The sequence below is a fragment of the Lichenostomus cassidix genome, chromosome 3 (genome assembly GCF_008360975.1).
Source record: "Lichenostomus cassidix isolate B80296 chromosome 3, HeHo_3.0, whole genome shotgun sequence".
In the NCBI taxonomy this organism is placed as follows: Eukaryota; Metazoa; Chordata; class Aves; order Passeriformes; family Meliphagidae; genus Lichenostomus; species Lichenostomus cassidix.
In genome coordinates this window covers 28,724,495-28,748,130 of record NC_139483.1, presented here as the reverse complement: position 1 = coordinate 28,748,130, position 23,636 = coordinate 28,724,495, and the positions used below count along the sequence as shown (strand labels likewise).

Below are 23,636 nucleotides of genomic sequence, written 5' to 3'. Positions count from 1 at the left end.
TGGTAATGTTCCTTCAGAGTTGTTGGCATTTTGGGCCCATTCTTCCCCATCAATCATGTTGTTTGGGAGAACAGAAAAACAGAAATTAAACAGGAAAAAAATGGGTTTGTTTGTTTTTTTTAGTTTCTCATGAGTATAATTCACATTACCTTTGTCCAACCCACATTGGCATAAGCACAGGTGACCCAAACCCCTAATCCCATCCTTCATACTCCTTTCCATCTAGTCAATTAATCACTTCTTTAAGAAATGATTGAAGATGTTATATTTACATGAAAATAGGAAGAAAAATAATAGAAGAAAATAGAAGAAATAGAAATAGAAGAAAAAGAAATAGAAAATAGAAGAAATAGAAGAAATGCAAAGTGATTTCCTACCTGGAATTTTTTTGCCTCTTCAGACCACCAGACTTCAAAGTCTTTTCGCAGCTTCATCCTCACTTTTTCCATAAGAAGCTGCAGGTGCTCTATCTCTACCTTCAGTCCTTTGAAGTGACTGAATGCTGTTTTATAGCTAATATGAGAAGAAGAAAGTGTATTACAGATCTTCCAACATATATCTGAACAAAGGTATATCCTACCTAGAACAATTAAAGATTTAAACTATAAAATAATATATAATAATCAGAGATGCAGAGGACACAGACAGACTGTAGAAGGAAACATCTAATATTTTATAAGAGCTTCACTGGACAGTACAACAAACTTATCCCACAAACCTTTTACTTCATAAAGATGCTAGTGAAATTCAAGTGGGATCAACATTGATTAACAATTAAAATACAGGTTCAATCAACTATGAAAATTATTTCTTTTGAATTCTCAACATGTTACAATTAATAAATAACTGGTCACCAGGTCGTGGATTCAGATAGGAGCTGAGAATGATTTCCCTTTCAGATGGAAGCTTCAAGCTCTTGGCTGTCAGATACTTGGAGATTAACCAGGAGTATGAAAGCCAGAAGTTTCCTCAGAGATTATGAATAATATAAATGCTAGCAAATTACTTCATATTGATATCCTTGTATCTATTTTTTTAATCCTCCTGGCTACAGTGACATTAGAGTAAGGATTGGTTAACCAATGTGTATTCTGCATATTATTTACACTTAGTGAGTCCTGCATAACCTAAAGGTTTTCTTCACGCCAAGAAAGGCAGGACTTTCCTGAATCAACCCAAAAGGCTCACAATACATTTGGATTCAAACAACAAGTTTCAAACACTAATCCTCAGGGATGACATTAAGCTGTTTTTATTCACTTTTGACCTTTAGCTCAAGCATAAATTTTTTTCTCTCATCTACTGCGGCATCTGACAGACAAACCAACAGCATATACACTAATTTAAAAACTATTAGTGAATCACAAAGCTGATATTTTTAAAATGTCAGAGAAAACCTTGAGGGTAGCTGTGTGTACCGAATTGTAATTGGAACATAGTATCAGTATAATTAATCTTCTGAAGGATGGTAGAAGTCTGAGGCAGAAGTAATACCTTTTTTTTTCTTCTTCAATTTGCATTCGAAGATTCTCTTCTACTGGATCAAACGTTAGTTCTTCAGAAGGATTTGAAACAGCTATAGGAGAAATGATCAGATTTAAGCAATGATATATAATGTCCAAAGAAGCAACTTCTAATTAGAATAAAAACTAGCCTTTAAGAGATAGTTAACAAAATGGGGGTCATTAACCATTTCCCTCTTCCAGAAATGCTTCTTCAAATTACTTATTTAGGCCTTACTTAGTAGAGGACACAGTCAATAACTAGTGATTTGAATTAATTTGCTTACAATTGGGTTTTTTTCCTCATTAAAGACTGGAATAATAATTTTAGATATAAAAAACAGCAAGTTAAACATTCATATTTGCCATAAAACACTATCAAATGCAACAAAAGCAAGACCAGAAGTTGCTGCAAAAAGAAGAGATAGCAGTAACTCTTGAAAGAGAGATTAACTTTGGTAAGCAATAAATTCAGATAATTAGTATAAATAAGGAAAATATCCTGAAATTATGTGAGAAAATTTTCAAGGTAAAGGAGAACTAAGGAAATACCTTAAGAGTAGCCTAAGTCAGCCTAAGAAAGCAGCTTATGATCTCCCTGTCCTGTAACATGCAATATACTATATGCTTATTCTGAGAGATGGTAGAACAGTCTTTCCATCATGGCTTATATGTTCAGTGGTGAAAGAAAATGTAAAGTTACCTACTAATGTTACAACAGTTTCTGTTTTTAGGATGAATGAGAAGAATTTTAGGTTCCCAAGAAAACATGCTTGACCTTTTTAACTCAAGCAAAATGAAAGAAACAAAAGATTTGCTGTACAATACATGCAAGTTTCCACCCCAACTATTATTTCTGCCAAGAAAATAAATTTTATGTCAGTCTGTCACAGGGCCTGAGGAGTGCACCCTTGCTTCCAGGAGAGGAATTCTGTCTGGAACAAGAGGGCAGCAATGACCCCTCTCTGCCTGTTGGCACATCAACTGAAACCATTAATCTTTTGTTGTAGCACCCTATAGCTTGATACAGATGAAGCCAAAAAGCATTTATTTCACTAGAGTACTTAACTCAAGCATGTTAATACAGACTGTCAAGGTGTACAAAGCCCACGCACAAGTCTCATTTCATACTTTGAAAGGCTTTGCTGCATGTGATTACAAAAGAAGGATAGGGTGAAGACATTTGTGGTGGAGAGGGTACCCTCAAAAGATAAAAACATAAACTGTTTCAAATGCTAAAGTGAACACACAAGACAGGAGGCACAAACATCAGGGCAGAGGAGATGCTACAAGAGTGATATTGTATAACAAGTTATACCTGAACAAAACAGGTAATAAAAAGATACCCAATTTAGATACCTAAGAAAAAAATACTTTCTTTTGGCTAAAAGCTTTTTTTCCTCTAAAGAGTTTCTTTTTATTGTATATAACTTCCTTCCCATGCAGAAGCCAAAAATGTGTATTAACCACACATATACAAAGTACATGTAAATTACGAAGCACTGAAAAACCATGACATCAGCTTTTGCCCACACACATGAAAAAAATTGCAATATATTAAAAGACGTAGTAGAGATGCTACTGCTAAAGTATTAACTATCAGATATCACTTCTGCAACTGCACAGAACACAAAGTGGTATCTGCTTTGTTCAGTCAGGGTTGAATTTTAAGTCATTGATCGACAGTTTGTCATATGAAACTCAGCTGTACAGTTTAGCTCTATGCTTTTAGTGCATCAACTGAGATGATTTCATTCAGTTGGAGTGTAATACCACATGCACTAAGAGTGCCCCAGTGACTTCTCCTGGGTAACAAATGCAGTTGCTGCAATTTAATCCTGGATAATACAGCCCCATGTTTCAGGGGTGCAGGGGAGGTATGACATGCATGTTTAGGAAAACATTGGCTCTGTGTATGCTAGGGGTTTCTGTTGGCATACCTCCATCCAGTGCTGTACAACAGAGCTGCTTTGGCAGGAGTCAGCAATGTACTGATAAGGAGTATTAGTTTCTTTACATTAACATAACTGCACATAAAGCTGAGTGGCAAAAATTATGAATCCTAAGTTGTGAAGTCTTTTTTAAGAATACTGAGTCACAAGATGTAAAGAAGAAACTGACAGTGCTACACTGCGTAGTGAAATAGCCAGCAAACTTTATGCTTACTTTTAGGCTGTTTTTGTTTCAAATTCATGTACAACCCATTGGGTGAAGTGGGGCACAGAATACAATTAATACCAGTTGCCTGCTTAGAGAGGAAGGTGAACTCTGCATGAGTTGACAGTTCATATGATAAAGGTTTGTAATTTCTGGCACTTTTTTTCCATAAAGAAGATTGGAAGAGGCATTTTAAGACATTTTTTTTTTATTCTAATGAAAGGGCCAATTTTGGAGTACAGGAAATAGTAAATTTTACAACACATTCTACATGATCAAATCATTCAGTACCAGAGAGAAATTGTAGCACCTGCTAACTGGATCACTATTTCAAAGCCATGTGGAAAGCATGGATCAAACCCACTATTTCCAGCATGAGATCCCAAGTGTTATCGCTGTAGTTACTGCAAGGCGGCAACAACCTGAAATACTCTGGCAGATTCTTGTCTACAGTCAGAAAATTTTGAAGAAACTCTCTGTGACCCTGAACTTTACACTCTCTGGGGTGCTCACGTATTTCTCGACCTGAGTGTGTCCTGGAAGTCAAACTCCTAGGGATTTATTGTCTTGCGCCTCAAATAACATTGTGCCCTGCCCTCCATCTGTACTGTTGCAGTCAAATATTTTCATTTTTTTCACTGGATAGTCTTGTGTTTATCTGCTTAAATTTATAGTCACTTGAAGTGACCAAATTTAGAATTGACTTCAGTATTCTATTAATATATTTACTGCTTTATTTATCAGCTTTGCAGCTTTTGGCAAACTCGAGCTTAAGTGCTTTCAAACTGGAACATATGTTGTAACTTTTTTTTTTTTTAAAAAGAAGTATGCATCTATCATAATTCAGGATCATCTTATAAGTAATTCTCCTCTTTTTCTTTCTTATGCTTCCCCTGGGCCATGTCAGTCTACGTTTTTTACTGAGCACCACGTGTGTACCTTATACAAAGCTAAGATGGGTAGGCACAATGTAACTCAGGAGAGGGTGAAAATATTCTAATGTCTGGATGAGTTTATATTGTGGGTTTTAGAAGAATTTATTTAACCCTAATGTAACAGATTTTTAAAATTTTTAGCTAGTTTGTCATAGAATGCACTGAAACGAACTGTCCTATTTTCAGCATTTTACAAGTTATTCAATGTGCAGGGGATTAAGGACACCAGTATTTTGTTGATTTGGACTTTTATTTTAATCACTGAATTTAGTAGAAGAGTCCATTGGTATGTTGCTTTTTTTTCCCCTTTTTTTTCTTTCTTTCTTTTTTTTTTTTTTTAACATTGCATTGCTTATTGTTTTTGTGGCTTAATACTGGCTCAAACTAATTCACTAACTGCCAATATGCACCTGGAAAGCAGAGCTGTTTTTCCCATCTCACTGAGCTATTTTGCCTGAATACAGACTCACACTTCAATTCCCCCAAGTTTCTTCTTTGAAAACAGTCATCTATATTTTTCTTCCTGAAAATACACAGCATACAAAACAGAAGGTGTTACCTTCATGTCAGCTGCCCTTAAGCCATGCAAGCTTCTGAAACCATCATGGCTAAAAATTCTCTGTTGCCTTCCAAATATACAAGTAAAATATACTGGGGAAAAAAAAATCAGCTTCAAGTTTAATATGTTCCATACATGCCAGTTAATCTAGTGGAATAGTAACACAGCTGGGTCTTAGCCAGGAACCCCCCACTAATTCAGATTCTTGCCTACACTTAATAAATATTTTTCACCATTTGATTACACGAGATTACTGTTGCATCATTTATCTTGTTCATAATATTAGATTAAATCGTATCTGATATATTTGAATGATCTCTCTCTGCCTCCCAAGAAGGGGTGTGGTTTATCATCCATAAACATTGAGGCTTTGTAAACCTTCATTTCCACAAAATCCAAGAGCTTTCATGGAAAAAAAAATCTCTTTGCTAAGCTTTGTCATACTCTTCTTTACAGAAAAGGATGGAAAATTCTTCTGAACCCTGTTGCTTAGGACAAACATGAGACACTAGGAATATACCACCACCAATATCCAGATTGCAGTTCAGTAAGCACCACAACTTCTGTAAAGCATAGTCAAGAGAAGGACTCATTTAACACAACTTTCCTAAGAATAAGACATACTTAAGGGTGCTAAAGTGCAGTCACATCGAGTTGTCACAGATTACTGTGCATGAACAACATACACAGGCATGGGCAGTAAAGTCTGTGCTTGCAGATCACATTTAGGAATGTGCAGCAACTGTGGGATCAATTCAATAGGCCTAGTGTTTTCCAAAAATAAGGGGTGTTTTACCTGTGTTTTTCATAAAACTGTCTGTGGTTGTCAGTACAAATGCTTAAGACAATGCACAGAAGCATTTATTCTGGACTGTACACCAAATTTATAGCAACGTCATTTGAAAGAATATTAAGGAAAAATAAGCATACATATTTATCCTTAACTGCTTCTGTTTCAGCTGTGTATAGGAACAGATGGGCCATGAAACTGATGTGTAACTTCAAGTTAGGCAAAAAATGAGGTTTTGACCTTGACTCAAGAAGTGAATACTAACCAAACAAATGTATATGGCAGTACCAGTCTGAACAATTTTGATCTTTCTGCTACAAGGTATTAGCAAATGTCCTTTCATCTGCAAGAGAAAAGTACAGGAGATGGAAAACACAAAGGAAAGACACACCATTATTGGTGAAGTAAATATATTATGCGCATGTGGTTGCACTATAAATTATTTAGTTTAACTCTTGGCCCAAATAAGACAAAAGGTATTGGGCTGAAGCCCCTCTATCATGGATCTGATTTTTTTTTCTGTGCAAATAGCAGAGAGATGTGCTAAGACCCCACCTCAGTTAGTGTACAATAAAGACAAAAGTACTACAGAAAGTCTTGCGTCCATTCTCCCACATGGCTACACCACTGGTCCTCTAAAACAGTTTCCTAAATGCTTTTTTAAATGTTGGAATGATGTATGAGTTTTCCAGAAAATTTCTGAAACTACAGCTATAGGATTTCATGTCACCAGGAATGTTATTCTTTGAGCAGATTAATTTTGATGTTGTTCAGTGTTCTGGCACATGTGTTAGCTCAGGGCCATGTGAAACTTGGGCAGTTGTAGGGAGCAGATTATGATTTTGGGACCCCCTTCCCCTGCTGCCACACTCATATCCCTCATGGAGTGCTATGCTTTTGCTGGTCTTCCTATGCACATATCTGCTGGCTGCAGCTGCAGAACAGCTGGGCTGTCTGTGCTGGGCTGCCAGCTCAAGAAGGTACAAGAAATATAGAGCTATTTAGGGAGTTCTCATAACTCAGTTCTTTCCTATGACCTGTGAAAGAAAGGACACTGGGCTTGATGCTCTGGTAGCTGTTGGCTAAATTGCACTGTACTGTATACTGAGAAAAGACAATCCTAACATATCCAGAAACAATTACAGCTTATCCACAAGATTCTTATCTGGAGAAGTTATATCCAACCTCTGCACATTTGTGGGATATTATTAGCTACTTGTTCCAAGTCATTATTTATTTTGATCTTGAATATGCAAAAAATTTTCAGCAAAGAAGGAATGAATTAATTTCCTTTAGCTATTTCAGTGAAAAGTACAATGGAAGAAGTTTTTCACCAGACCTGCAGGTTGTTCTGAAATGCTGGATATCACATTAGCTATCCTATTTCTCATTCACTCCTTGTCCTGTCCTTTACATGATCAGCTAGATAGAAATTGCTATTCTAGGTCTGACCTTGAAAAGCTCAAAGAAATACAAATGTGAAAGAGCTCCACTCATTGTTTACAGTTCATGAGATTACAGAATTTTATTACAGAGCGATTTCATGCAGGAAACCTTGACTGAAACAGAACTAGTCAAGGTATCCAACACATCCACTGGACATGGCCAGAAGAAAGAAGTTTACAGCATCTTAAACTGCATCTTATTCTTAGTTACACTTTCTCCCAATGTTTTAGAGCCAAAAGAGAGAGAAGGTACTCAAAGATATACTGAAGTTACACAAACGAGCTCAAGACTAGAATCTGTAGCCTATGTGCATAGAACCAGATTTATTTTTTGTTCACTCTGCTTCAAGTCCTGTTTCAGAATCATAGAATCACTCTGGTTGGAAGGTACCATGGAAGCCTTGGTTCAAAATACTGCTCAAGGCTGGGTGAAAACTGAACCAGATTATGTCCAGATATAGTGAAAACTCCATGGACATGGAGATCCTGCAAACTTCTTTGATGACTTTTTAAATGTGTGACTATCACAGAATCTTAATGTCTTAATTTAGTAGACCAAACTAGAGAACTGAAAGCTTCATCTCTAGATTCTGTCTTGCATACTTTTTAGACACCAGGAGGAGTTTCTAAATAATAATGCAATTCACACTGAACTTTTCAGTATTTCAGAAGAAATACTGCAAGAAAGCTTACAGAGACTGCAAGCTGTTCCAAAAACAGTGAAATGCCAAAGTCAGTGTCAATAAAACTGAGTACTGGATAGCTGTGCTACAAGTTCATGACTCCTAAAAAAAAAATCACTTGATCCAAAAATGTCTTTTCTCTTTTCTGAGATCTGATAGCTGAATTTGAGTGGGTCGTATGCAAAGCTTAATTGGAACACACAAGTAATCTCAGAATTTTCTCTGACACTTAAAAAGGACATATATGCAAAGACTTCCAGTAAATATCAGTATTCTCTTCCTTGAAGACACACTGAAAGGGAAGACTTATGCCTGCCTCTACAATTTAGCATTGCACGTAGTAAAACCTGCTAGAAAGAGTAATAGAAAAAATACAGCAACAAATAAAAGTACAAAACACCCTAGAAAGCCTGAAGAGAAACTGGTGGAAAGAAAGGTCTGTGTGAGTTTGAGGCCTGAAGGGACAGGTGTAAGAAATGTCTTCTTCTTAGGATATACTCCTACAGTTTTAAACTTAATTCCTATGTAATACTGGGAAAAGCCCAAAACATATTACCTAAGAAGAAACCTCAAGTACTGTGGCGAGGGAACCATTACAGCTTGTCTAGCTGCTGCTCTGAATCCATGGCTTTATTCCTGATTGTGATCATCTTTACAGAAGAATTTGGTAGATAAAAAAATTTAAAAACTCTTCAAGAGCTCGTCATTTCAGCCATAAACTATGCTGACTTGAAGCACAAAATCGGATGCAACACCAAGAGAGTAAGTTTTTTGTGGTGTGTGACTTCACAGTTACCATGGGCTAAAGTCTAACCACTTGTAATGTCCTACACAACTACTTAAATATGTTTTCAAACTTAATTGTCTGTAGATGTTTCAAGTATTTGATTAAAAGCTTATTTGTAAATATTTCTAAAAGTACCTAATATGTTACAATAATTGTACAAAGCAAATTCAAAAGTATCTTTATATTTGGCAGAATAAAACTCTTAAAAAAAGGCAAAGAGGTACTGCATTTTTCAAAGTGGTTTTGAATTTTCATCCAGTTGTGCTACTGGCATCTTTGTCTTAGCAACAATGAAAAATCAACATCCTTTTTAGCAAGCACAATTTTACCAGCTTTCTGTCAGTCAGAATTCCTATTTCCTTTGAAATAGACTAAAGAAATTAAACTACCCCCTAAAGAAAGTGGCCTTGATACCACTAGAGGTCACCCTAGGAATAAAATCAGTGCACTGCATGCCCAGGAACTTTTACAAAAACACCACTGTTGCTTGACATTTCAAGCACAAATGTATAGAAGAACATAACCCACAGAAACATTGTGAATATCAAAATTGTGAATCCCTAAGAGAAATATTTCCCTTATTCTGAGGCTATTGCAAACTGACTACACAGCTCTTTAGCATATTTTAGTCCTTGGATGCCTGGTAGCACTGGGGACATGTTGCCTTACCTCTTGCAAAAAAAAAAACCCAACCAAACAAAAAACCCCAAAACCAACCAACCAACCAACCAAAAAAACCCCAAACAAACAAAAACCCTCCTTAAATTATGGACTTCAGATTATTTCTCTAAAGTGCTTTATTTAGCCCATACATAAGATATCATTTTTCAGCACCAAGAATGATGGTCTTAAAACAGGCCATCTGTTATTCTCCATGGACTATGCTGGATTTGTGTGGGAAAACACAAACTGCCAGTTTCCTCAGCTTCTGTCATTTTGTGATTGAAAACACTTGTGTCTCTTCATTTCATGGCTTTACTACAGATCAAGACTCTTCTGCTTCATATGAAAGAAGTTAAATGTCATCTCAGTTACAAGATATAAAGCAGTGAAAGAAACCAAGCTCATTTTATTTAAATATGGATTTATTTAAATAACGGATTAACTCTGATGCAAACCACCAGTTTGGAAGTGCTATATGCTTTCCATTCACACAGCTCACAGCAGATGAGTTCAAGACTGTTATAATTATTAGACTAATTCATGTTATATATGTCTGTGAGATGCTGCAATGGTTGCAGAGAGGACTACCATACACTTATATCCAGAGCAGGTACAAATCATGGTGGGCCAGCATTCCTAGTGGCCTGTTACACATTGGAAGAGTTCAAGGTGAGGCTGGATAGAACTTTGAGCAACCTGATCTAGTGAAAGATGTTCCTCCCCATGGCTGAAAGGTTGGACTGCAAGATCATTAAATCACTTTTCCAACCCAAATCATTCTGTAATTCTGGGATCTAACACTCTGGACAACTGGGATCAGCAGTTCCCCATTCTAACTCTTCAGATATGCAGAAATGTGTCAGAAAATATATTTGCATCCCATCAGGTATCAGATATGAGGTGGTGGCAGCATCACAAGCATTGGAGGAATCATTGCTTGAAACCCTTTCCTAGGACTGTCTGGAATACTCCTGCAGTAGTACCCTGATCAATTCATTATACAGCACTGTCTGTCCCTGTGCTACTCTAGTGTTGATCATGTTCTTTCACTTCTAATCAAGGAAAGGTAAGCAGAATGAAACATGCTATAAAGAAAACACAGCAGGGGAAGAAAAAGGGCATAGATACTAATATCTTCAGAACAGGCATCTAGCTTTGAAAATATAGGAAAAGATGGTACTGACAAAGCTGTAGAGGGAAAAAAGATAAGGAGAAATTTCCCTATTTTTGCTTGAAACAAATTATGTGTTACAAATCCAGATATAAAAATAATATGCCAAAATCTTTGCTCTTGGGCATTTGGCATTCGTTTTCAGGGATTCAAATATATCCGTTGTTTCTGACTCACCTTGTCATTTTATTTTTTATGAGGAATCAGCTTTTTCAAGGGAATTTTGCTTAAAAAAGAACTTGGGAATAGCTCTTTGAATAACATCAGAAATACAGCATCTTATTTCTAAAATTCAAGTTACAAAACCTAGAAAAACAAGTGGATTTTTTGTTTTGTTTGGTTGGGTTTTTTTAATAAAATGTTGATAAAACCGTGCCTTAATACTGAAATCTGTACAAAGGATGCAAATTCCTTACAGAGACCCACATTTGTCCTATTTTTTTTTCTTTTCATTTCAAGTTGCTCTACAGAGACAATGGAGTTGGACAGTAGTTTACTGCCAATAAACCTTCTCACAACATTAATGCAGAAAGGTTTTGCCATCAGGCTTTGCGTTTTCAGAAACACTAGTTTAAAGCATTAAAAGATAATGCTTCACTAGAATTGAATAAAACACCAACTTTTCTTCTACAACACTGCAAATCCTAGGGAAAGCTTCTCTTTCTACTCTTTTCTCCCATCTTTTCCACCCAGAAGCATGTTTTTGACCCAGTGTTTTTGCTGTCAATACTTAAGCAATATGCACATTATTTCATTTTAAATACTGCCTGAAAGTGTAGTTAGGCATGCAAAAGGAATTTTAAATCCTGCCTAAAAGTGGAGTTAAACATGTTACTCTGGAAGACCTTAATCAAGATAACTAAAAGCAGTTATTTTCATAAAAAGGTATTTTTTGCAGTTAATAAAGATGAAAGTCACACTGAGATGAATCCTTGCAAATTTACACAAAGTATTCAATGTTTCTGGTGGTGTACTGGCAAACTTTTAGTAACCCCTTGTCTCTGACGATACCTCCCATCTATTTGTGTCCTTTGTTAACTCCCAGCATATGGTGTTTTAAAAGAGATAGCTAAGAGCAATGGGCTAAGTAGTGGTGTTTTCCTTCAAAAAGAAATCCACATCTTAAGCACAGCCATAAGGAAAACAGATCTGTGCTCTTTAACATCCAACTAGAATAGCTTCTTGAAGAGTTTTAACCATAAAATGCTTTAAGTTAAGAAAAAAAGAAAGGCAGCTGGAAGATGTTAACTTGGTTTCTAGTTGAAACAATGGTGTGTTTTATTTCATGTTGGGATTTCAACAGACTCTTAATTAGACTTTTTACCATGCAGTTTTCATTTAAAAATATCTTGATGACATTCTGATCATCATGAAGTTCCTGGGAGACTTGACACCTGTTACTCTTTGAAAGAACATTCATGCAGAAAGGCAGGCAGGCAAATAATAGTCCCCAACTCATAGAATAAATATTAAGTCTAAATATCCAGAGTATTTAAAATAATAATGTAAATACTGGAAAATACTTTGTGCGGTCCAGACTTAGTGAGAATAAGCAGACAGAAATGCTCAAAACAAAAAGCAAAAACACATGGGTTGCCTGCCATGAGGTGAAATACTAATAGAATATTTAGACTGTGAATGTCTAGCTGGTAAAGTCACTACTACGGCATTTCCCAAGGACATGAAGAATTATACTTACCTATGTTATGAAAAACGGCTTAATTATTGAAAACAGCATTTGAAACACAATTTTTCTATGTAGTAAAAAAAATCAATGTACAAGACCAGATATTATCATTCAGATTGAAATACACGTTCAGAATATATTAGTTCATTTTCAAAACATTGAATAAGGAATTCTCATAAGCAGCACTGCTATGATTCATCTTGATGTTACTTGTAAGAATGGCAAAAATAATACTAAATAGACAGTATTAAAACCTGGAGTGAATTAAAGGAAAAATCCCATGTTATTCTGAAGATTGCACCTTTAGACAGAACTTCAGAGAAAGGGAGGGGAGGGGAGGGGAGGGGAGGGGAGGGGAGGGGAGGGCAGGGAGGGCAGGGCAGGGCAGGGCAGGGCAGGGCAGGGCAGGGCAGGGGAGGAGTTGGACAGGACTCACAAGTCATCTAGACCTCTTCAGGGCTGACCAAAAGTGAAAGCATATTATTATTTAACAAGGGTGTTCAAATGCTTTGTCAGGTATGGGGCATAGATCACCTGTCTAGGAAGCCTGTTGGTAAAGCATCTTTTCCTAATACCAAGCCTGAACCTCCTCTGACACAGCTTTGAACCTTTCACACTTGTCCTGTCACTGGATAACAGGAAGAAGAGATCAGCAATTCTTTCACTTCCCCTTCTCTAACGGATAAAAATCAAATTATTTTGACTCCTGGGCTTTATTGACATGGAAAAAATTATTTTTTACTGCTGATTTTTAAATCAAAATAAAAAATGATACAGGTATGAAACCACAGCATCATCACCAAAGCTTGAGACACATGGGTAAATTAGAAAGAGAAACTATTTTGTTATTCTGCAGTAACTTACTTGCCCGCCTTTTGGAAGAAAAGACAGTCCCCAAATTTTCTCTCTCTTATTAAGAGAAAAATGTTCTCTGTGTTATGTATACATAGAAATACACATATCAGCCGCAATCTGGTCTGAGTTAGCTCCATCTTCTACATGAAGTAGGTCCGTGAAGGCACATTTTGGGATTATTTTATGGATCTAAATGAGGGAGATTTAAACTGCGATTGCCCCAGCAGTTTTTTGTCAAATTTTGGCTGAAGTTTACCATCCCAAAAGTGGAATTCTCTTCTGAACACTCCTAGGCCATTTCAGTACAAAGTCAGTGGAGTCAGCTTAAAGCATCTTAAACCAGATTTGGATAACTTTACACTTATGAGAACAACTGACACAGACACTTTTAGCGTTACAGCTGTGTCAACAGAAACTGCAAGAAATAAATTCTCAATTTCTATAATGAGATGCAAGAGAAATGACCTGTATATGCCTTCAGTGTCCCTTGGAATGAGAAAAATTAAAAAGGGATGCTAGATTGTGGCAACATGGCTAATAGTTCAGCCTCAGGACAAATCAATGTCTGCTAATGGGAATTCAGATTAGACTCATCAGAAACCAAACTCCCAAATCTGTAAGACTTGTGTACTATTTTTCTCACCACACATGATATCAGATGCCTTTTGATTCAAATTTCAGGCGAAGTTCACAGCGTCCATGTTCTTTGTGTCATGGACTATTGTCAAAATACTGTGGCAAAAAGTGTCATAGAAAAAACAACCTCCTCCCAGGCAGATTCAGCCCTGGGAGAAAGCTTGTTGCCCCTGTTGTATCCTATTGTATCTGAAATGTTATGCTCTTACCTAGAGCTGCTCTCTGAATATGCCTCTGGATTATCTTTCCTTTCAGATGGTCTGTAAAAAACACAAAATGCAAATAATTAGAATTCAAAATGCCAAAATCAGTGAAGACATTGCCTATTTCCAACCATTTGAAAGTCCCTGTGCTGCCGGCCAATTTTAGGGGTTTTTTAGTGATCCATGGGACAAGTAATTTTCTGAGTTGTCTCTACTGCAAGTAAACAAGTAGGCACAATGTGACTCTACACAAACTGAGATTTAACTGTCCAGTATGAAAGACTGAAAATGAAGCATTTACTGTCAAGCACTTTCACAGGATAATGATCTCCTTCTGCTATATACAAAAGAAGTCCAAGTGGGATCAGAAGACATACACAATTCCAAGTATTTGTTCAAACAGACTTAAAGGCACTTACAGTGGAAAGGAGATAGTAGGTCACTAGTCCACCCCTTTGCCAGTGAAAAACTGATTCCCCACAGTCCATTTATTCCTGTCTATCCCACTCAGTTTTAAAAATCCCATGTACTAGAGCTTCTGCAAGTTCTACTACTGTCCTGGTTCTGGCCAGGACAGGGTTAATTCTTTCAGTAGCTGGTAGGGGACATGGGAAGGACCATGACGTTATTCTGTGTCACCTCACATCATTGCTGGGGGTGGGAGAAAGAGACTCTCTTCTGGAGAGAAGGGTCTATTAAATGTGGCAGAGGGAACCATCCTGTATTGTCTAATACTGAGGAGGCTTGCCATGTGAACGGTTTCTTTTGCTGTACTCTCTGTCATTAGTATTGTTGTTACTGTTCATTTTCTTATCTCATTGCTGTTTCCAGTAAATTGTTCTTATCTTAACCCATGATCTTTGACTTTGGTGCCTCCAATTCTCCTCTCCATCCCACCACAGCTGGGAAGGGGAGGGGAGAATTGGGAAATGAAAGAGAATGGTTCATGGTTTGGAGAGTCTTGGTGGGGACACTGAGTTGGGGAGTAACATTCCTAAATCATGAAAACTACTTAACAGGACTCACTGTGTAGATGTCATTGGTTTTCAATCAAAAATAAACTAATTTCACTATCTCAGAATTCCTGGTTAGGTTCCCATGCCCCACACAATTCACTTCAAAGCTTCTTTTACCAATCTCCTCCCTGATCTATGACAATGGGCCTATTTACCAATTATTCCAAACAATAATTAGATTACCACATGGGAAGCAATTATTCATAGATATTAATGGAACAAATAAAGGAAAAACATTACCCTAAATATGCAATTTCAGCAGTATATGTGTTCTGAAGGGGGATGAGATTATGCCTCTCAAGTTTTCAAATTAAAACAATTTCTAAGCAGAGATTTGTTCATAATCTTTGCTAAACTGTACATCTGGATACCAGGGAAAGAAAAAAAACTCCATGCAGGGTTCACTTTTTTTCCCCCCAGACCTGTGATTATCTATATCATATTAGAATGCATTTTGAATTTAAAATATCCTTTTGCTTACAAGCGAAGAATTGCAAAATAAACTAATCAGAGGCAAATTAAGTAATTAATAATTGGCAAATGCTTAACTAGAGAACATAAAAAAACATTTAAATTCACAGGTCATAAGAATTAGATTGTTCTGTGAGCTCAAAAGAACCATAACAAATTAAATTTCTTTGGAAAGTATGAGGGTAATTGTTAAGTATTTAGTAGCATTGTAGGAATGGCATGATTATGTAATATATTGCAGTATAACAGTCAAGTTTTCTTGTTTTGAATGTTTATAGAAAAACAAAAGAAAACACCCTACCTACTCCTTGACTATAAAATAGATACAGAGTTTTTATAGATATAGTGTATTTTTCTGCAGAGGAAGCTTTATTAATTTAAATTATTTTTAATTAAACTAATGAATTTTTCTGTAATTAAAATTATCTATAAAATTAGTAAAAAGTAATGTATAAAATTAGGAAAAGCCTTCAGCTTCTGAGAAACAGGTTAAGTGAAATAACTAACTTCACCTAACCCTGCTATAAAAACAAATAAATCCTCCATCTCAGCTGTACTAACACTTGACCAAAAAACCACATTCAATTAAATAAGCTGATTCCTGTAACTATAGGAAAAAACCCCTTGATTCCTAATTTTTACCAATAAAAGCCCAGTTGAATGATTAACATTCATGCTATTTGTACTTTGAAAGCCTTATAAAGCAAGTCAGTTGATTTCAATAATCAGTGAAATGTGATTAAACATGACACCTTTTCCTCAAATTGCTTTTTGCTGTTCTGACTATTTAGATCCTTGTATTCTGTCATACTGTGTCACACTGTGATGTTACTCACTCAATATTGAGCCATGAGACAGTCATGAAACAATTCATAGTGATCTTGAAATTTATCTCAATGGATTACCATTAACAGAGGTGTCTCATAAACTATCTATACATTTATCTTTGTGTAAGGGCTCAGAAACTCTCTTTCTTAAGCCCTGTGAGCTGCAAAAGGCAATGGCCACCATCATTTGAAAAAAATGGTTCTAGTAGTGACAACAGGCTGTTCATCAAGAGCCAACTGAAAATAAGAGTGACATACAGTTCTCAATCCTGTCAATATCCTGTGTTATTTCTCCTTCTTTAACCTTGCTAGAAATAGATCATGAGCAATCTAAATGTTTTGCATTTTAAGTGGCAATGAGGTCAACCGAAAAAAAGCAAGCCAAACAAGTCAATGAGAGTAAATCAAACAGACAACAGCTTGCCATCAATAAAAATATGTGGAAACACAAGAACATTGGGACTGGGTTTTAAATGATTATAGCCAAGAGGCTTGACTTTCAATTATGTAGATTTTACTCTAAGCACAACTGGGATAGAAACCACAGAGGCTGCAGAAGCTCTACTTGTATTGCAAGCTTTGTCAGACTATTCAACAGTGTGAAATTGTCTCAAATGCTCCCCTCTTCCCTCATTCCAGCCTTGGTACACTTCTGTTCCATCCATGGCATGGACCATGATGTTGCAAAAAGAGTTCTTCTTCTATTTGGCAGCTTTGTGAAAGAATGAGAAGTTTGAATCAGACCACCTGTAATTGGAGAGGAATCAAAGAAAACTTCTCCATAGCCTAGAAAAATAAAAGTCCAGCCTTACCATTCTTCTAGCAAAATAGTTTTCTTTTTGTTCTTTAAATAGTCATAGAAAGGTGACATTCATCCAATTCACATAGTCCAAACTGCCTTTTCAGGGCAGCAAAAACTGAACTTCATTTCCCAGAAAACTTCCTGAGGAGAAACTGAAATTATATTACGGGAAAAGTAAAAGCCCAAATAGGAATTCTGCTTCAGGGGACATGGTGGTATCATGAGGCACCTGATTATAATTCAATACTAAGTCTTAGCCAGATATGATTTAATCTTTCAATTTGTTTTAATCCAATTGGAAATTTGACAGTTTGTTTAGATTTTATTTGAGAAAAAAATTGTTTTCATGTCGAAGCTCTTATTTTTTGACAAACCCTTAAGAATTTCTGTGCATGTTTTTGATTAAAGTAATCTTGTTTTGTTTTCACTATAAATACTTGTGGGGGAGAATTAATGTTTCTGACCTGCTCTACTTTTCTGCTTCTGAGAACACCATTGCCCCAATGCTGGGCTTGAAGTTCATAAGTGACAGAAGTAGGGGATGATTCCAGTATTCTTGCTTGCACAGATCTTCCCATATAAACAAAAGGAAGATTTCAGTCTTAAGTACTGCCAGTTCTACAATCTTCATAAACACAAATATTTACCCAAAGAAATATGAGGAATCACATTCTCATAAAAAACTCCACCATGTCTTCTGATTTCAACAGTGTAAAGCTGTGGACGAGGTAGTGCTTAAATGTGGTTTGCAAAAATTGAATTTAAGACGTGGAGAACATCTCTCAACATATGGCTAATTATGTTTTCTGAAGTTTCACCAAAAAAGAAACTAAAAATAGGTCTATAACTGATACCAAGTAATTTTTTCCAGCAGAGTCATTCTTCATTTGGAGATAACGGTCCCAATAAAATGTTGAATGCTGCAACTCCACATGTTTTGGCAAGAAAAGTAGTTTTGGGGAATTTAAGAATTCACTCAGCATGCAGCCAGCTGTCATTAAGGCTGTGATAAATCTGTTGGTTTTGGCCTGCATTTCTGGATACATGTACCATCTTGAGGTATGGAAAAGAGATGAACTGGTAACCCAGAACCTCAGCTTTTTGACAAGAGACAAAAGCAAGGAGAGAGATGGAGAAGACACAATGGAATAGAGAAATCTAATTAAGACTGATGAAAAGCAGAGGAAAATATCCCATATGGTGACTATATATGACAGAATACATAACTTGAATAATACGGCTGTCCTTTAACTTCTTGTCTTTGCATTGTTCCAGACTGTTTCAAGGATTTGAAATTACATTCCAATTTATTACAGACAATGAATGCTTTGACCTGAAGCATATGCTTCAGGACAATACATAAGTGAATATGGTGCAGTTAAAAACCACTGATTTTAAAAAGTGGTTTTGTTTTGTTTTGGTCCACATTACTGGTTTTAAAGCTTCTCTTATGTTTTATTAGATCCTCAATATAATACTATTATAAGGTTTCAAAGACTCAAGAATTGACAGGCTAAAGCCTTTGTCAATGACTTCTCATCTCTTGATATTTTTTAGTATTTTTCCATTATTTTACATTTTCCAAGTCTGCATTTATCTTAATACATCCTTTCATCATTGACATCCTGAAATCTTCACACCTCAGACAGGATCCTATATGTCTTACTCTCTTCATTGTTAAATCATTTATGGCGTTACATAAAGTATCAAGCAGAACATTCTCTTATGCATCCAGGGAACCTTTGATCCCTGGAATTCACCCTCCATGGTATTTTGGGTCCCTAATCATGCCAGATGATATTAGATGTTTCAATTTTTTTCTGTTTCTTACACTGCCACACCAGTCAATAGGCTGAGGTGTGCAAGAAGCTGGGATGGAACACTGCTGGGACAGCTAACATCAATGGACCAAATAGCTATTACACACCATATGGCATCATGTTCAGTTAAAAAAGGCTGGGGGGGAACAAGAATGAAGCAGAGTCATTTGCAATGATGGTATTTGTCTTCCCTAGTCACTGTTAGGAGTGATGGAATCCTGCTTTCCTGGAGTTGGCTGAACACCTGGCTGTTGACAGGAAGGAGTGAAGGAATTCCTTATTTTGCTTAGCTTGCACACACAGGTTTTGCTTTACCCATTAAATGGCCTTTATAGCAACCTATGAGTTTTCTTACTTTTACCTTTCTGATTCTTTCCCCAGTCCCACCAGAAGAGAGCAAGAAAGGGGCTATGTGGTGCGTATTTTCCAGCTGGGGTTAACCATGACAGGAAATAAGTGGGGGTTTTGTTTGCAATGCAATGCCCCTATATTTGCAGCTGGAACCAGCTACCACCCAACTATGAAGAGCAGCTCAAGATTCTGGATCTATTAAATCTGATTCATGAAGTTGCATGCACCCACTTGAATCAAATACAAAATCCTGCTGAAGGAGCACAAATTAAAGCTGCATATTCAGCAAATAATCACTCAGGTTTTTAGAGACAATGAGGAGAGCAATCACATAACTTCCATGAGCCATGTACAGATATATTTTTAACTGAGGTTAGAGTTGTAACAGTTTACAAAGTATTCCTGAAGGTAGAAGACATTGAATCCAAGTGTAGATATTCAGATGGAACAATTTCTCAAATTGAGAAGATCAAACAGAGACAGTTACAAGAAATTTTACCAAATGTGTTAGCTACTTTTTAAAATCTGGTGATGAAATTGTAGGAGAACACAGTCTATGAGAAAAGTATCTGACACGAAAAGTAACGGAATAAAATTCTGCAGCACTAAAAGCAGATAAACCATTCAGCCTTTCTCTGACCCAGAGAAATATTTGGGACAAATTCTGATTCTTGTTTTCAAATTTTGTCCTTCTCCAATGGCAAAAACATATCAGTTGGCTCTATTAGGACAATGTGCAGAGGCAAAGTAGTCTGCATTAGTAAACTGGCTCAACACTATGTCTGATGGAAATGCTTTATTTTGGAATGCATGGTTGGCCAAATCTCCATGTAATTTGATAGCTCCTCATTTTCAGAAAGCACTTGGTGGCATCAGGGAAGAAAAAAAATACTATTTCAACACTCAGGGCCCCCCTGAGTGCACATGCATTTTTTCAAGGTACAAAATACAGCCCTCATCAGCATTAAAAATATATGGATGACAATTCCTGAGGTAACAGTATTGTAGAGAATAACTGGCTGCAATTCTGCCTTCTGCAACAGTTTAAGATTTTACTGCCTCTCCTATATCCTCTTTCCTCTCCCTTCCCTGCATCCCAAAGTTTGCTGTGAAAGGTCAGTGCCCCACAGTAGAGGGTGTAGAAGGAAATGTCTTCCTATGCTCTGGCTGCTCTAGCACAGCTGGCACATCAGCACAAGCATACCAGCAATTTAAGTTGAGACACTATCATAGACTCAACTACAATGTCTGAAATACACATAAACATTCTCTTTTGCCAGCTGGGAAGAAAAGATTGGAGAAAGTAACTGCCAGCAAAGAGATAGGCCAGACCATTGGGAGCAAGGTAGCTGATGGGATTTAGCAGAACTTCTCAGTCAGAGATGCCAGGAAAGCCAACAGGTTCAGAATTCGAAGCACAAATCTGACTTCCACAAATTCATAGTTGCAAACCATAGCCTAAGCTCAGCACATTACCAAACACACAGAGAAATTTAAATACTTAAAATTTCTATTTAAAATATCTGATTTTAAATTATTCTATTTAAAATATCCCTTTCTTGCCATATTCAGTTGAGACAAGAACAGCTTTTATTGACACATTTAATACCTTCAAGCATGATTAAATTTACTGACAAAAAGCTTATGAGAGCAGTCTCTGCTGGTCATTGCTACAGAATGACAATGTACTTGACTTCTCAGGAAGAATTTCTTCACTGAAAGGGTGTTCAGGCATTGGGATGTACTGTCCAGGGAGGTGATGGAGTCACCATCCCTGGGGGCATTCAAGAAACAGCTAAACATGGCACTTAGTGCTATGGTCTAGTTGAAGAGATGGTGATCGGTCAAAGGTTGGACTCAATCATCTTGTGGTTCATTGATTATTTCTTGAGTTGCTCAATATACAGTCCTCTAAACTCTCTTCCCATTACTATGCACTTACTTCTAACCTCCATATTAAGTCTCCTCCCCTTTTTCTTGTTAATTCTGGCCAGATGACATTTTTTTCCTCACAAGATGATGACTTACACTTTCTGATTGATGGACATTCCTGTTACTGTTTATTCTTTGGCCTGAATTTCCACCATTTCCATAGCATCCTTTGTCCCACTTTTTTTTTTTTTCCTCACAGTCTTTCATACATTCTGGCTGCTGAAGAACAAAAAAATGCTTTGATAGGGTTAAACAGCAAAACTGTAGAGAAACTGAATTTATTTTCCTGCTGACAGCATTCTGGACCTCTATCTTCCTCGCAGTACAGACTGTCATAGGCTACATAGATCTTAATTGTTGAGGTGTTCCCATTCATCTAAAGCAGGGAAAGGCCAGCACGTACCACAGCTCCCATTCACCCCAAAGCACAGGACTTCTTTCCACAGGACGCAAAATATGGGAAGTGGCTGGTGCAGATAAATTCCTAACAATCCAGATACTCAACACTGGGACATCTAGGATAACCAACAAAAATCATTAAGGGCTATGGACTGCAGCTCAATGTCTTCTTGAATCTGGAACTCAGAACCTGGATACTTTCTGAATTTGGAAACAAATGCTTGGACCTTTATTCTCATGTCCCATGTACTTATTGCTGACCAAGCATTTTTAGCCAAGTATGGATATGCAGAAGCAAGCACACTCCAAGGGACTTCAGCAGAAGGACACATAATTTCTGCATTTTCTATGGGGAGGAGATAGGCAGCCCCGTCAATAAAGTAGCACTTCTGCATGTACTGTAGCAATGGCAGTTTGCATTCATGAATTAAAGTGAACAGCTTTTTTGGGGGCGGGGGTTTATTTGGTTTTGATTTTGTTTTTCCTGGGTAGCTCTACAGAACTTAGCTACCTAAATTTCACTTAAGCTATTCCTTAGATGCCAGAGTGTTATTTTAGGTATTGTCCAAAGTGAACAAACATTCCGTGTATCTACCTTCATATGCTAGAAAAGAAACAGAAATGATGCACATCTGGAAACTGTTGTTCTCTTGTTTATCACATCTATTTGTTCATGAATTAAATATTAAGCTGGTCCAAAATGCATGACTGAAAAGCTATGCAATATGGATAAGGAGCCATAATCTGTGAGTTTAGTGCTCCGGATGCTCATATCACTAAATGTAGCGTATCTCTTGAACATTTCCTAGAAACTGATGTGAAGAGAAAGAATATGGAAAATAACGTCAGAGAAATAGCTTTGTATACAGCTCCTATCCTTTTTATGTTTTTAAACATCCAGATTTTAGAAGAATAAAAAGTAGATAAAGGGTTCTTAAAAGCACAAACAAGAAAAGTCAAAATCAAAGAATTTTACCCCCAACAAGTTTTCTGGTAATAATACACTGGTCTTAGTTAGTATTTTAAGTGGAGAGTGACTATATCCAAGTTAAAGATGAACATGGTTATTTTCTGTTGTAATACAGCCTTCATGGCTTTGTAATTTCTATGCCAAAATTTGATGTCCAGTTTCATTTTGTGATATTTCTTCTGGCCAGAACTGCCCAACATAAAGTTAAATATAGAGTTCCAGGGCTCACTACCTACTTCAGTTTCAGAAACTTTTAAAATTTTGCTCTTACCCAACAAATTGTCCTGGCATTGAGCACATACTGCTGTGTAACTTCTGGTCAGATGAAACAGACTGATGTTAAGTAACTAACAGATATGACACAAAATTTAAAAAAAAAAAAAAAAAGTACTATGCTGAAGCTGATTAGATATGCTACCATGTTTTGAGGCCATGCATGTAAACATTTCAGGGTGACGGAAACAAGTCAGAGTAAGAATGGGTGTATGACACATTTTTTGATGCTCATTTACTTGTAATACATGTACCAAACTTTTGAGAAGTGACTGCCTGAATGTCAGACACATATTAGCAACCCAGTAAAATCTGAAATAGCTTTCTGTAATGACACAGCATATATTTGCTGCTGTGGATAAGGCTAAATCTGCTTCTTGAGTTGCTCAGCAATTTAAAACACAACCTGATTATATATAACTGGTATAATGATGTCATCAGCTCAGAACAGATATCTTCCCTCAGCTTTAAATAAAGCGCATGAGAAAATCTTTATATTACAGCTATTTGCTGTTGATTGCATTCCTTCTGCAACATTCACTACAGCTGTAGTGACATCACTAGTCCTATATGATTTAGGAACTGCTTTGATTAGAAAAAGCCAGCTATTGTATTTTAGTATGTGTGGGTCCATATGCCTGTGCTCCAAGTCTGCATGAATGCTGTCCAGAGGTTTAAATGGACTGTGAGATACTACGAAAA

At 36.7% G+C, this 23,636-nt stretch overlaps 1 protein-coding gene across 10 annotated transcripts in view; it reads right to left on the bottom strand.

The window, feature by feature from the left end:
* Positions 1 to 23,636, bottom strand: part of KIF6 (kinesin family member 6) — a 157,510-nt gene that overhangs the window by 20,218 nt on the left and 113,656 nt on the right. For all 10 annotated transcript variants that reach the window (XR_014850759.1, XR_014850760.1, XR_014850761.1 and 7 more), the window contains exons 16-18: positions 14,080 to 14,130; positions 1,495 to 1,576; positions 378 to 513 (exon numbers count right to left, since the gene is read on the bottom strand). Coding sequence is in view for 7 of the 10 variants with exons in the window: in XM_085055068.1 (XP_084911194.1) it covers positions 378 to 513; positions 1,495 to 1,576; positions 14,080 to 14,130 (269 nt within the window). In the remaining 3 variants the exon portion in view is untranslated. The remainder of the gene's footprint in view (positions 1 to 377; positions 514 to 1,494; positions 1,577 to 14,079; positions 14,131 to 23,636) is intronic.